Source organism: Lolium perenne, chromosome 2, assembly GCF_019359855.2.
Source record: "Lolium perenne isolate Kyuss_39 chromosome 2, Kyuss_2.0, whole genome shotgun sequence".
NCBI classification, from domain to species: Eukaryota; Viridiplantae; Streptophyta; class Magnoliopsida; order Poales; family Poaceae; genus Lolium; species Lolium perenne.
In genome coordinates this window covers 115,939,273-115,953,304 of record NC_067245.2, presented here as the reverse complement: position 1 = coordinate 115,953,304, position 14,032 = coordinate 115,939,273, and the positions used below count along the sequence as shown (strand labels likewise).

Below are 14,032 nucleotides of genomic sequence, written 5' to 3'. Positions count from 1 at the left end.
TCATCGTTTTAAACAAGAAAAGTGGGCATAAAAAACAGGCTTTGAAACCTACACTAATGCCCTGTTGCTGTCAATTCAAGGAATCATGGCTGTCTTCATGAAGAACAACACTGGCTAAACAGTTATCCTCGCAAGATATGAGTGAAAACAAGAAGGTAAACATACAAGCGCACAGCTGCAGGCCGGCAAAACTTGTCCGGCTGTTCGTACCCAAAGATACAATGAGAAATCCTGTTGCAAACTGCTCTCTTCCCTATCCCCGCTCCTATATAAACCCTGCATGCCAATGATAGCTCTCATCTCAGAGTCAGAGTTCAACAACCCTCACATCAAAGATGAAGAATATTTCTTTCTTCTTCCTGCTTCTCACTTGCCTGGCTGCACTGCAGCTGCACGCCAATGCATCACAGGAGGCTCAGCTGAGAGCCTTCATCTCGTCCAGGAAGAAGACCGACAGTAGTACCGACACGTTTAAAGTGCGTAACATAGCTGACAGGGTTGCCAGCAGCCTGAGTACAGTGAGCTCTGTATCTGACAAGGAAGCCGACAAGATCACGGGGTTGCCTGGGCAGCCAGAGGGCGTCGACTTCAACCAGTATGGCGGGTACGTGACCGTCGACGAGGAAAATGGCCGCGCACTATTCTACTACCTCGTCGAAGCACCTTCCGCTGCTGCAGAGAAACCACTCGTTCTGTGGCTCAACGGAGGTAAGAATTATAAACTGCTGCCTCTTTTCTGTAGGATTGTAGTGCACTTGCATAGTTGAAAATACTCCGTCTATAAATAGATGCCTAAGGTTTATCTAAATTTGAATGTATCTAGACACTAAATAGCGTCTAGATACATCTAGATTTAGATAAATCTTAGACATCTATTTAGCTAATTAGGTAAATATTCCCATCCACAGGGCCAGGATGCTCGTCGCTCGGCTACGGGGCAATGCAGGAACTCGGCCCGTTCCGTGTGTCCGAAGACAACAAAACGCTCACCAGAAACGTGAACGCCTGGAACAATGGTAACCTCTGGCTTGCACCAGTTAATTCTTCCCCTTATTTGGGGGAGGTGCCTCCCATGGGAGGTTGGATAGATCACTAGTTACAGGACACAACTCTAATGCTTTGCTTATGGATAAATAATGGCAGTCGCTAACGTGATCTTCCTGGAGTCGCCTGCTGGTGTTGGGTTCTCCTACTCGAACACGTCTTCTGACTATGATCTCAGCGGAGACGAGAGAACGGCTGATGATGCATATGTTTTTCTGGTGAAATGGCTGGAGAGGTTCCCAGAGTACAAGGACCGTGCATTCTATATCTCTGGGGAGAGCTTCGCCGGCCACTACGTGCCAGAGCTCGCCGCCACCATCCTGCTCCACAACACCTACAACAACAGAACCATCGTAAACCTGCAGGGAATCCTGGTACGTACGTCAAATTTACAGGCTAAGAAATCTTGTTAAGAACAGCGATAGTAATAATGGGTCTCCTTTTGTCTTGCAGGTTGGGAATCCATATCTTGACATGAACAGAAATATTAAGGGGGCAGTCGACTATTTCTGGACTCACGCGGTGATGTCCGACGAGGTCTACACCAATGTGACCAAGAACTGCGACTTCGACAGCGTGGATGGGGAATGGTACTCAGAGCCAGTATGCAGTGGTGCTTTGGATGGCTTCCAACCGGGCGACATTGATGGCTACAACATTTACGCTCCAGTTTGCCTTGACGGGCCCAATGGAACGTATTACTCCAGTGGCTATGTAAGACAGCAAACAACTCTTTCTATCTTGAATAGAAGAAGTAAAAAAAAAAGTATTACTTATATCCATTAGAAGTAGCCACTCTGAATTGCTAATTGCCATATTTTTATCTTTTCAAATTGCAGTTAGCAGGATACGATCCATGTAGTGATTATCCTACAAACGCCTATCTCAATGATCCCGCGGTGCAGAATGCTTTCCATGCTAGAGCGACAAAGTGGAAAAGCTGCACGTAAGATCCATGAATTAATTTGGACGCCATTGCAGCACTTATAGGTTACCAATTCGTGTTGTTTCTTCGTCCACACGTCCAAATCTCATCTCATGTTTGCAGGAACTTGCACTGGAAAGATGCGCCAATGTCCATGCTCGCAACACTCAAATTTCTAATTGAGAGCAAACTTCCCGTTTGGATATTCAGGTAACATTTCATGACTGTATGATATTATCTCAAACTTGACAAGTGCTGAAGTAGCAAATGATTTTTGCAGTGGTGATTTCGACTCTGTTTGTCCGCTTCCGGGGACGAGGTATACTATCCAAGACCTTGCCCTCCCTGTCACCACTTCATGGCGCCCATGGACAGCAAAGGAGGAGGTAATTCCCCTATTTTCCAAACTATTCTATTCATCTACACATATGATAGATCACCTCGAAAATAGCTAATGACTTCACTGGTTGCACTTGCAGGTGGGAGGATATGTTCAGCAGTACGCCGGTGGATTTACATTTCTCTCTGTGAGAGGAGCTGGCCATATGGTTCCATCCTTCCAGCCCGAGAGAGCCTTGATAATGTTGAGCTTTTTCCTCCAAGGGGTGCTCCCACCATACATCGAACAACAGTGATCCATGACAAGTGTTGTGACGTTAATAATGAGTTGCAGCTCCCTATGAGTTGATTGTTCCTTTCAAAAGTTGTTTTACTTAATTTTGGTGTAACATTCACTTGTATCCGGCAACAGTTGGGCGAGGTTCATGCCCCTGTGAATGGGCATGGATTTGTCTGAGGATTTTATGATGTAACTTTAATAGCAAAAATACTATGGTTCAATTGTACTACTTATTGGTCACAGATGAAATTTTATATTCCTGAGACATACATAGTTCCTGGCCAATTGATGATTTTCTGCCAAAATCAGTTATTTTGCTTATTTTGCGAGGAAAACGAGTTCGGTTGATTATAAGGAAGAAAATTAAAAGTAATATCGATCATATATTTTTTACAAGAAGGGCCGTGTTCCCGCTGCACTAGGAGTAAAACTGTTTTGCTAATTGTTCAGGTCATATGCAAGTCATTTTTGTGCTCATCATTTCACACACCACATCCACATGACAACAGCGTGAGTTGCTCCCTAAATACATGTGACGCATGTTACATTAATGTTGTGGTGTGTGAGATTGCCACAACCTACTCCATGTGCCTATATCCAGTTGTATGTGATGAGGGTTTTTGAAGTCAATATTTGGTGTAGGGATGGCAAGCGGACGGGTTTGGATGGGCAGACCTCCCCCACATCCACGCACAACTCCATGTAGCAGAATTTAATCGTCTTGTTCTCATACAACACAATTAGGTGACTTTTGGGGCTTTGGTTATGTGAAAGTTGGATTAAGACTATGTACAAAGTTTGAGTAATTCACATGTGGCTACCACCCGTTAGATGGGTATCCAGTAGATATCCATGGAGAAAAATATCCACACATGCCCAAACCGTCAGTTCACGGGTATTCGGCCCGTGTAACTTACGGGTATAAATACCCTTATGTCCATGTCAACGGGGCGGATATTTCTAGATACACAGATCCATTGATATTATTGAGATCTGGCGCGCAATAAACTTTTCATGGGCCATAATTTTTAACTCATTTTCCTCTAAAAATGATTGTGACATGTTTGTTGTTCATTTCCTACAAAAAAAAATCAAGAAATATCACTTTTGTCTATTGTTCGAATTTAACTTAATTTTTTCCCTACACAACAATCTCAGGTATATTAATTAACGCTACTTTCTTTGCACTAAATTTTTCTCTACCTCCGATGGGTTATAAACTTCTATATCCCTGTCAGAAGAAGTATATCCAGGACCTCCTTGCTTGTGTTTCTTTTGGTGATGAGCGCGCCTTCGAACTCCTATGGAGTTCAATAATGTTCACCTTTGTGCCTCTGATGATGATCCATTATTTGATCCGGCGCGCTATCATCACTTGTTTGGGAGCCTTGCCTATCTAACTTTCACTCGTCTAGATATCTCCTATCCTTTCCATATTCTAAATCAGTTCATCTCTATTCCCACCTCCCTTCACTATATTCACCTCATCCGTGTTCTACGATATCTTCGTGGCATGATGAAAGAATCGTATGCCGCACCTGGGGGGGGGGTGATTAGGTGCTACGCAATTTTGTAGTTCTTTTTTTTAAAATTTAGGCTTGACACAAAGGTAAATTCTCTAGATATGCAACTATGTGAATTTACCTACATGATAAGGTATACAACTAAGCAAGATATAGCTAGACAAAATATAATAATTCAATCAAGGATAGAGATAACCGAGAGTGGAGCACGCAGAGACACATAGATGATTCTCATAGTTCCTTCCTTTTGAGGGGAAATACGTCTACGTTTGGAGGGGTGTGGTCGCCACAAATGCCTAACCAACGCCACGAAGGCCTCACCCAGGTCTCCTGTGAGAAACGCCACAAAGGTCTAGCCCACTTCCACTAAGGGATTTCCACAAGGCGGAAACCGGACCTTTACAAGGTTCTTGGGGCACACATCCACAACCGAATTGAAGGCTCCCAATATCTGTAACGGTACAATAACAACAAGAAGAAGAACAAATCAACCACAAACAACTAGGGTTTCCAAATGGAACACTAGCAAAGGGGCCCTCAAACAAGTGAGGGAGAAATGCAAATCGCTTCAGTGAAGATGTAGATCGGAGTCTTCTCCTTCGATTCTCCAAAGCTCAAGAGATTTGGGTGGTTGGGGGAGGAGATCTGATGATTTTCGAGTTCTTGGTGGCTCAGCAATGGTGGAAGAAGACATGAGGGTTTGAGCAACTTTCCATGGTAGGGGAAAGGTCCTATTTATACCACCCAACAGATTGTGACCGTTGGAGCATCTTCAACGGCACTGCCGCCGAGGACGGGCGACAGTATCGTTCCTGGCAGGAAGTCCAGAGCCTGCTCGATGCAGATGATCACGGAAGGCACTGCCAGTGCCGATCGCATAGGCGACAGTACCGCCCAACATAACCGTCCAAGCTCAGTGCCGCCAGGGACAGAGGCACTGCCGCCAGCCCTGGCGATAGTACCGCCCAGATCAGCGGCAGTGCCTCCATTATCAGCGGCAGTGCCTGATGCGGGCTAAGCCCGGGGGTGTGCCCAATCTTCACGGTTTGACCCGGGTGAGTGTGATTGCGGAGGGGGATTCGCGGGGAAGTGGATGAACGCGAAGAACACGATACAAACACACGCACACACACAAATCGGTTATCCTCGTTGGCCCGAACCACCAACTCGATAGAAGTGCGAGAGAAAGACCAAAGGTAGAATCTCTTGCAAAAGATCGACAAATCCAAATAGAAGTCCAAAGAGTAAAAGACCAACTAAGAATAGAGTTGCAAAGCAAGAGATTCTCAATTGATAGAATTACTAGAATGGAAAAGATCCGGATAAGGAGGGATACAATAGATGGATCATCTAAGGTGGGGGTTTCCCAAATCCACTAAGGGATAATAGAGGCATAATCCAATTCATCTAAACATCATCTCTCCCTCAAGAAGGTGGGGGTAGGTGCCAATATATAGGTAGGGGGCCGAAGGGGTAAGTTACAAGCTAAAGGGGCTGAGATCTGGCTGAAGTTCGACAGGGCGGAAGTTCCGGTCGCTGAGGGCGGAAGTTCCGGTCGGGGGCGGAAGTTCCGGCCATGAGGGGCAGAAGTTCCGGTCGCAGTTCTTCAGTGCGAGCATCTTCAGTCTTGGATGGAATCTGGGCGGAAGTTCCGGCGGTGGTGGGCGGAAGTTCCGGCCTGGAGCGTCCAGCTCCTCTTTCTCCTTCTCTTCCATGCTTTCGTGACATCGGCCTTGCGTCCTCGGGTCTCCATGGCATCCTCTCTTCTCCCCGTACTTGTCGTCGGTTTCCTATCATCAAGATATGACGGGGTATGAAGTAGTATATCGTCCCAAATAGGCGATTCGAGGCACGCGTAAAGGAGAAGATTCACCTTAGCGTGTCGTCTTGGCGATGAAGCACATGATGCGGTGAAGACCGAAAGTCGCCCCGTATCAGTGCCGCCATGAACGGTGGCAGCGCCGCCCAGATTTGGGACATGCATGGAAAATTGGTGACTTTCATATTTGCTTCCCGGGGACTACCCGTCGATAAACAATTACGTAATTTCTCTGCAACACTTAGCAACGTATTAAACGATCACCGATGTTGTCTTCAAACACACAAAATATTAGAGATCATCAAATGCTCTTTCAATCTCCCCGTTTTTGGTGTTTGATGAAAATATCGGGATTTTGCAAGAACGGATATAAAAGACATTCTTTCAAGATATGAAAAGCACCCCCACCCCCTTAAATGTGTGCATATAAGATGTTTGCATTTGAATACAAGAGCACACATTAGGTATAGAGAACTTTCAACAAAACAAATATGAAACAAGGTGATCTCAACAATTTGCATGACTAAGAGACATAGTAAGATACAAGTTGAGGTATGATGACTATGCCATTTTATAAGTATACTCTCAACCATGTATATATCCAAAAGCCATATGTCTCAAGGCATATAAATCAGTCAAGTGAGATGAAGACATAGATAACTTGAGATATATAGATCAAATCATCCATAATAGCAATCTCAACCATTAAAGATAGCGAAATCCATAATAATAATATGTCTTCCACCTAATATGTCTCACTTCCACACTTAGAACAGAGTTTTAAACGAGATAAGCAACAAATTGTTCAAGCACGACACAACTGATAATAAAAAGGACACAAGCTCTTAAGGAATCACAAAAGGCAAATGCTTGTGTCTCACCCTTGCATAACCCGTGACAAATCCTAAATAGACCTTCTTCTCCCCCTTTGGCATCGAAATGCCAAAAAGAGACAAGAAGCGATGCTACAACGTCCCATGGAGACTCAATCCTCGTCGGACTCCTCAGCATCATCAGAAGATTGCTCCTCATCCTCATCTTCAGACTCGACGGGCTCAGGATCGGACATTTCTGCATCACTATCAACATGCTAGAGAGAGGGGCCAGGCATCCCAAGCTGTTCAGACGCAGTCACATTCCCATGCTTGGATAACCACTCCTCCTTAGGAGTGATGCTCGTCTCAGATCCATCCTCAACTGGAATGTTCAGCTTCCTCATAATCAGCTTGGTGTCCCTCTTGTCCATCTTCCATGCCCTGTGAGCTTGGTATTGGCGCTGATTTATGTCAACCTTGAGGACAAACATCCGGGAAATCTTTGCCGCCATGCGAGCCATCCAGCCCTTGTCATCACTAGGAGGTAAAGAAGCCTCAGCATCCCGATGTGCAGCAGTAGAAACACCAGGGGGTATAGGGTGGACCTTGACCTTGAGATCCTTAGCCTTGTGCATCGTGCAATGAAAAATTAACCTCCATAAGATCTCCAAATTCCATAGCCTCCCAGCGAGAAGCAATGAACCTCCTTGCTTTATTTTCTGTTTTAAATTTTTGTTTTGAATTTTTTGTTCAGCTTCCTCATAATTAACCTCCTTGCTTTATTTTCTGTTTTAAATTTTTGTTTTGAATTTTTTGTTTGAATTCTAATTTAGATTCTGGTTTGTTTTGTAGGTTTTTTTACTGCTGGATTTATTTCCACTAGAATTTAATAGTGATGGTCAAAAAATACCTTATATATTTTGTAAATTTAATTGTCAAATTTTGATTGTGGCTAGATATTTAAATAGGTATGCGAAGAATGATGATTTCAATTTCTTATGCTTTTGGAGTTCAAAATTATTCTGATATGATTTATGCCATCACCACGTGATAAGTAAAAGTTTTATTTTATATTCCCTTTTGTAAAGAATTAATTTACAAGACTAATATTAGTATTTGGTTTGTTATTTGAGAATATAATCTTTTGAGCATGATTTTATGTGCTTATTTTTCTAAGGGCTTGGAATTTAGATTAGGTTTATTCTAAAGTTATTAATATGCCTACTTAACACATTTATTTGAACTTCCTAGACACATCATATGATTTTTCATAAGTCATGTAATGAATATTTGATTTGTATGATACTTAACAAGTTTGGCCACTAAATGGAAAGGTAGGTTTCCTATTGGTTTTACAATTACCTAATTGGCATTTAAGCTTGAGGTATATATGGCTTGGGTTTATACTTGTGATCCATGATACACAAGTTAGGGAACAATATTTTATGTGGAGTGGATCTCATGTTAAATGGTGTAGGGTTTTGCTTATGTTTCACTAATTGAAACATAACTGGACATGAGGTGTGGTAGGTTCTACTTATGATCCCAAGTGACTCACAAACTAGGGTTGAAATATGGTCATAGTCTATAGGTATGATTTGACACCATTATTAATTGGTTAGGGTTGCTCTTCCTCACCATTGATAAGACTCTTGGATCAAGCCAATACTAGAGTTGTCTCAAGTGTTTGGATAAGCAAGGTTTCAAGTGTAATGCCATTATTCGCCACTCAAGATATGAGGAATGGTCTAAGGTTTATTACTAATGGTATACCTATCATTTCATGTGATGGATGATATCTGCTTATAACATCAAGTTTAAATTATCTTCTATATCTACAAAGCATGGCGGTGCATTAGACATGATCAACTTATTCCTCACTAATCTCTCTGTATTATTCCTCTCATCGCACTCATCCTAGATTCTTACAGTTTATTATCAATACCAAGTTGTGATGTTTATGGAATTGGCTTCCTAAGGTATTGCTATTGGAATAAGGTTATCACCTCCAAGATCAAATGTTGACTAGAACAACTAGGATTAGTTCTTCTCTTGTATTCTTGTATGAACATGGCTATGGTTAGTATTATAACTTATCTCACTTCTCAATACTTTGACACATCCTAGGGCTCTACTCAAAATATGATGATATGACTTGTAAATATATGGTTTGCCTAGGATTTCTACCTTGGTATCTTTTGTAGCTTGTTCTTTAGGAAATCTGATAAACCTGCATCTTGTGGTATGCATCCACCTCCTCTAGCTTCTTCATCATGATCCTATCTAATGTATGGAAGGTCTCAAGGTTTTGGTTTCCTTGTAGCATGTTACTAGATGATCAAATGGGTGAAGGGTGTGACTCCTTTTATAGGCTTAGGCAAGCTCTAGTATCATGACACATAGGTGGGTGACTCTTGTTTTGGTTTGATGAGTAAGGTGCTTGGTTGTCATGCCCTCATCCATGCATAGAAATCCTTTGAGCATGAGGTGTCATAGCTTGGAATGCAAGTCATGTAGATATTTTCATCCTATGTGGCATGGATTTTATCCTCCCATATGATTTTTTTTTGGATAGCCAAGTGGCATTTGTATCTAGATGTCTTGTGAATGCCTTTATACTTGTGGATAATGCACCATATCATATATGATGGGATTTATATTATAATATTGGTCAAAAGGTCAAAGTTGAAGGTTATTCCTAAATTTTGGATAGTTTGTGTTTGATTTCACCAAGGCATGAGCATATGAGTTTCAAAATACTCATAGTTAGTTTTATTCAAATAGTTTGAACTATAACTCGTAATGTAAACTGATTTAGTTTTATGAGATTCCATATATTTAATAAGTTATAATATAAATAAGAATGTGTGATTTTTATGCACTTAAGACCTTGTGGTTTACCATATTTGGTAATAAGTTTAGAAGTGAATAAAATTACACACAAAGGTAGTGAGAGTGGATTTTGTACACCCACGCATGGGTGTGGGTGTTTCCGTCACCGTCCATTGTGCTTTGAGATTCGGATAAAAAGAGGAGAGAGAAAGGAATCTTTCCATATACTATGGTGGGCACGAATCTCGAGGAATAAATGAACGGTTACGAAAACACCCACACCCATGCATGGGTGTACAAAAGTATTTCCACAAAGGTAGTTGCTAACTTTTAAGTGTTAATAAGTTAGGGTTTGATTCTTAAAGAATGTGTTGTTGTAAGGAATACCATATTATGATCCTTTATATGATTTGGTTTTTGATCTTCACTTAAAGTGTTGTGTAATAGTTCTAGTTCCTTTTGATCCAACCTATGGATCAAATTATGTCTACCCAAAACAAGGGTTTAGCAAAGGTGACATTGAGGTTCATAGTGCTTGGCTTGATGAGCTACTTCAATTCTATCAAGTCAAGTGAAACTTCAGTTACTGTGACAAGTTTTATTTGAAAGCGCGAAAATTCCCCGGATTTTCTATGCATGAATGTAATGCACACATCTATATTCTCTCTTTTTGTAGCCTCTAAACCTGGGATATTACAAGACGATGATGAGATTTATGCAAGCCAATAAACCTCCTATCCCTCATACCACCACTACTGAGGTTGGTACTCCTAGTTTGGATAAGACCACTCTTGGTGCCCCTACGGAGGCCGTGTAACATCCCAAGTTTTCAATAAAAGAAACAAGAGAGAGTTTCCAAGAATCCAAAAATTAGAGCCAACAAAAACTTTTTCTCATCATATAGGACTATGCATATAGCTCACCTTATTAATTAATTGAGTGTGATTTTGCCATGATGCTAGTTTATGTGTTTACTCTTACTCTAAAACCCTAACAATGATCACTTTATCATCCAAAGTCAAAGAAAAAGAAAATGGAAAAGAAATTATAAAAATCAATTCCACACACACATATGGCCTATGCCATTTTTGCAAAACATTAACCTAGACCATTTTTGTTTGCACCATTAGTTGTAAATGGATACTAAACACTTATTAACACTTTTGGAAACAATCAAACTCAATTCAAATCAAATTTGAATCAAATTTGTGCTCACATGTGATTATGGTCATATGTGACAATTTCAGCATGATACCCCACTTTGTGTCAACACCCGGATTTTTAAGTCCAGATGCCTATTATGCCATTCCTCGCAATCCCAGGAATATTATTTTTGCGAGACATAATAGATTGATATCACAACACATCATTCATTACAACACATAATCGTCTTACAAATAAAGGATCACATGATCCAGTCTCATTACAATAATAGAAGTTCTATTTATTCATTACATAACACATAGCGGAAGCGAAAGTAGCGTAGTAGTAGTCCATCTATTCCACAGGCAACTGTTGACGTCAGGAGTGATCCTAGTTGTCGTAGACGTCCTGCTGTCCTTCTTCCGGGTTCTGGTACTCGTCTTCATAGTCTGGCCATTTGAATAGCCAGGGACACAGCCATGAGTACTTTAAAGTACTCGCAAACTAATACTAAGGTAAATACTATCAACTATAGTAAGGGGGTTCTAAGCTCTAATTTCATTTGCATAAAGCCAGTTTTATTTCGTAAACACTTTAATAATCAAAAGCCTTCATTTGCTCAACTAACTCAAGTGGGAACATTAGTGTCATTCCCACAACTCAGTTGTGATTCAAAGTCAAAGTCACCTTTCAATTCAAATCACAAGTCACCATTCATATTTTTAGAAAAGTTCTGATGACGGAACAGTATGGCCTTTCCAACTGTCCATAACCGCGGACGCGGCTATTCGAATAGGTTTAACTCTGCAGAGGTTGTACTCTTGTGCCACAACAATTGCAATAGTTCGTCAGGGGTAACTGGCCCTGATTTATCGTACGCAGTACGCGAACTACCAATCCTAACCTTTCATTTACATACTCTAGTATGGGCACCTCTCCCCATGAGCTTGGCCTCCCAGTGAAGACACGCGGTCAGCCTGGGAACTGCACAGGGCTTGGGCCGGACATTCACCTCATTTCACGTCATTTCACATCATTCCTTCTGTAGAGGCAGCCCCCAGCATAACCCCGATGACGCTGGTTCAGAGGGAACCCATACTAAAATACATAAGTTTCCAGCTAAGCCTTACCCAGATTCAGGTATTGTGGGGGTACTTGTAAAATTGGAATGGTATCGCATCCGAACCCAACCATCAGTGTTTTTGGTAAAATTCACCAAGTCATTCACCAGTCATATTCACCTTTAAAATCTCTCAATAGAATGACTCATCATTCCAAGGTTTTCAAAGTCATTTCCATTCACAAGTTCCCAAATAGAGTAGTCACTTTTAATATTGAGCACTAGCATCTAGTTATGAGGGGTGCTAAGTATCTTGGAGCTTGCTAGGCTAAGTGTGATGCTCTTGTACTACTCTATAATTCAACCAAGTGAATCATAAACCAAAAGTAACTTTGATAATTAAAATCAAGTAAAGCTTGTAAAGTAAAAACTTGGGATAGGTTCATGAGGTAAAAAGTAATGGTGCCTTGCTCTTGTAGAGCTTTGCACTTTGCAAGAATATAAACTTGCAACCAAAATAGTTTGCATTGGTAATAGCTTGCCTTGATTGGTGATGTGATCAAAGTTCTCTTGCTCTTCCTCTTGGTAGAAGACCTCTTCCTCTTGATAGTCTCCGGTACTAGCGTCTATAAACGAATACGAGGATACAATCACCAAACAACACTTAAGTAGTCTTAATTAGCCTTATTGGCTCACACAAAGGATCTAGCATCACTACTTAACATTTATTCTCAAATTATGCTAGGGTTTCTTTATTTAACATTAGGAAAATAATTTCCTCTCATTGAAAGTTGAAAATAGGGTTTCTCTTTGGTTTGGAGAAATAATTTCCTCTCATTGAATTCTTCTTAAGATTTAATTTCTCTTATGAATAATATATGACCTAGGTTGACCAAAGTCAACCTCTTCATACTTATCATTTGAGAAAATGATTTAAATGAGATTCCTCATCTCATGTGATTTAAATAACCAATGCAAAATTAAATACTATCTTGATTTAAATTCTACAAGTGAGCAAGTATGAGCCTAAGTAAATAAAGGTCAACCCATTACTTCATATTACTTGAGAAATGATTTAGATGAGGTGTTACACCTCATGCATTTTAATACTAGCATGGAAATGATTTAATGTCTCTAAGTAACCAAGCATGAGACTTATTAGACCAAGGTCAGTACCTCTATTTGAATTACTTAGGATCACCATTTAAATGAGAGAGAAGCTCCCATACTATTTAAATAAATTTAGGTGTATGTGTTAAATGGACTAGAAATGGCTCCATAGTCATTATTTGGATCTAGTCCATGATCATGCAAAACAACTATACCATATCTTTGCATAATCAATTAGAGCATGTCAAGTGTGATTTATTAGAGTTGGAATCAACTCAAAATCATTTATAGATAATTTTTAATATTTATTTGAAGTTAGAAAAGGCCCTGCCTTGTTATTTTTATCATTTGATTTTAATTACGAATTTGGACACGAGGCCAGTGGCGTTGGGTAGATAATTTCATTAGCTTTCTGAATATATAAAATTTGTTCAATTTGGTGAAGTAGATTTCAAACTATTCAATTTTGAACTTGGCAGCAGTATTGGATTTGAACTAAATGGATTAAATCATATTTGAATTATTGGGCCACGCGGGAAAATCTAACGGGCCGAAACAAAATAAACGAACACTACGTGGCCCAACACGCATCTGGTGCGCGTGGGCTGCCTGACGAGGTGGGGGCCACCCGTCAGTGGCGCTTAGCCACGCGAAACGTTACGCGCGAGATGAACCTTGGATTAGAGAGGAGATCCACGGCTCACAGAGGCCATCGTCTCCGGCGGGATTCCGACGAGCTCACGGCGTGACTAGGGGGTCGGAGGGCGTACCGAGGTTCCCGCGGGGTTCTGCTGGGTGCTGGTCGACGTTGGCGTGGACGAGGAAGCGACTGGTACCGTCGGCGAGGCTCGGGGCGGCGTGAATCGGCGACGGCGATCTGCGGGCTCCGGCGACTCCTATCTTCAAATTGGGGTGACTACGGCGCTAATTGGATGAGCTAGTGGTGCTGGAAGACTCAGTGGTGAGAGGGGAGCAAGGTGGTGTGAGAGATGGGGTCGAGGGAGTGCTCCTTTTATAGGAGGGCGAGGGTTCCGTGGGTGCTGCGAAGGGGCGGCCATGGCGCGGCCGTTCTGGCGTGCCAAAGGGCGAGGCGAGGACAACTACGGGTAGGCAGCATCACGGCGATGCTCAAGGTACAGCTA

The 14,032-nt window shown here is 41.5% G+C and overlaps 1 protein-coding gene across 1 annotated transcript; it reads left to right on the top strand.

Annotated features, from left to right (window-relative positions):
* The first annotated feature begins 335 nt into the window (after positions 1 to 335).
* On the top strand, positions 336 to 2,721 carry LOC127330207 (serine carboxypeptidase 1). The gene is made up of 8 exons (XM_051356494.2): positions 336 to 708; positions 909 to 1,016; positions 1,144 to 1,418; positions 1,498 to 1,758; positions 1,884 to 1,990; positions 2,093 to 2,179; positions 2,250 to 2,355; positions 2,449 to 2,721. Exons 1-8 carry the CDS (start codon positions 336 to 338, stop codon positions 2,602 to 2,604), a joined length of 1,473 nt encoding a protein of 490 aa, XP_051212454.1. The 3' UTR covers positions 2,605 to 2,721.
* The last annotated feature ends 11,311 nt before the right edge of the window (positions 2,722 to 14,032 follow it).

What these genes read in the sequence shown, in the direction of transcription:
- LOC127330207 (XM_051356494.2), top strand. Translation starts at nt 336, where the DNA reads ATGAAGAATATTTCTTTCTTCTTCCTGCTTCTCACTTGCCTGGCTGCA. An exon ending in CGTTCTGTGGCTCAACGGAG is followed by an intron (nt 709 to 908) that starts GTAAGAATTATA and finishes TCCCATCCACAG; the next exon opens with GGCCAGGATGCTCGTCGCTC. An exon ending in CGTGAACGCCTGGAACAATG is followed by an intron (nt 1,017 to 1,143) that starts GTAACCTCTGGC and finishes AAATAATGGCAG; the next exon opens with TCGCTAACGTGATCTTCCTG.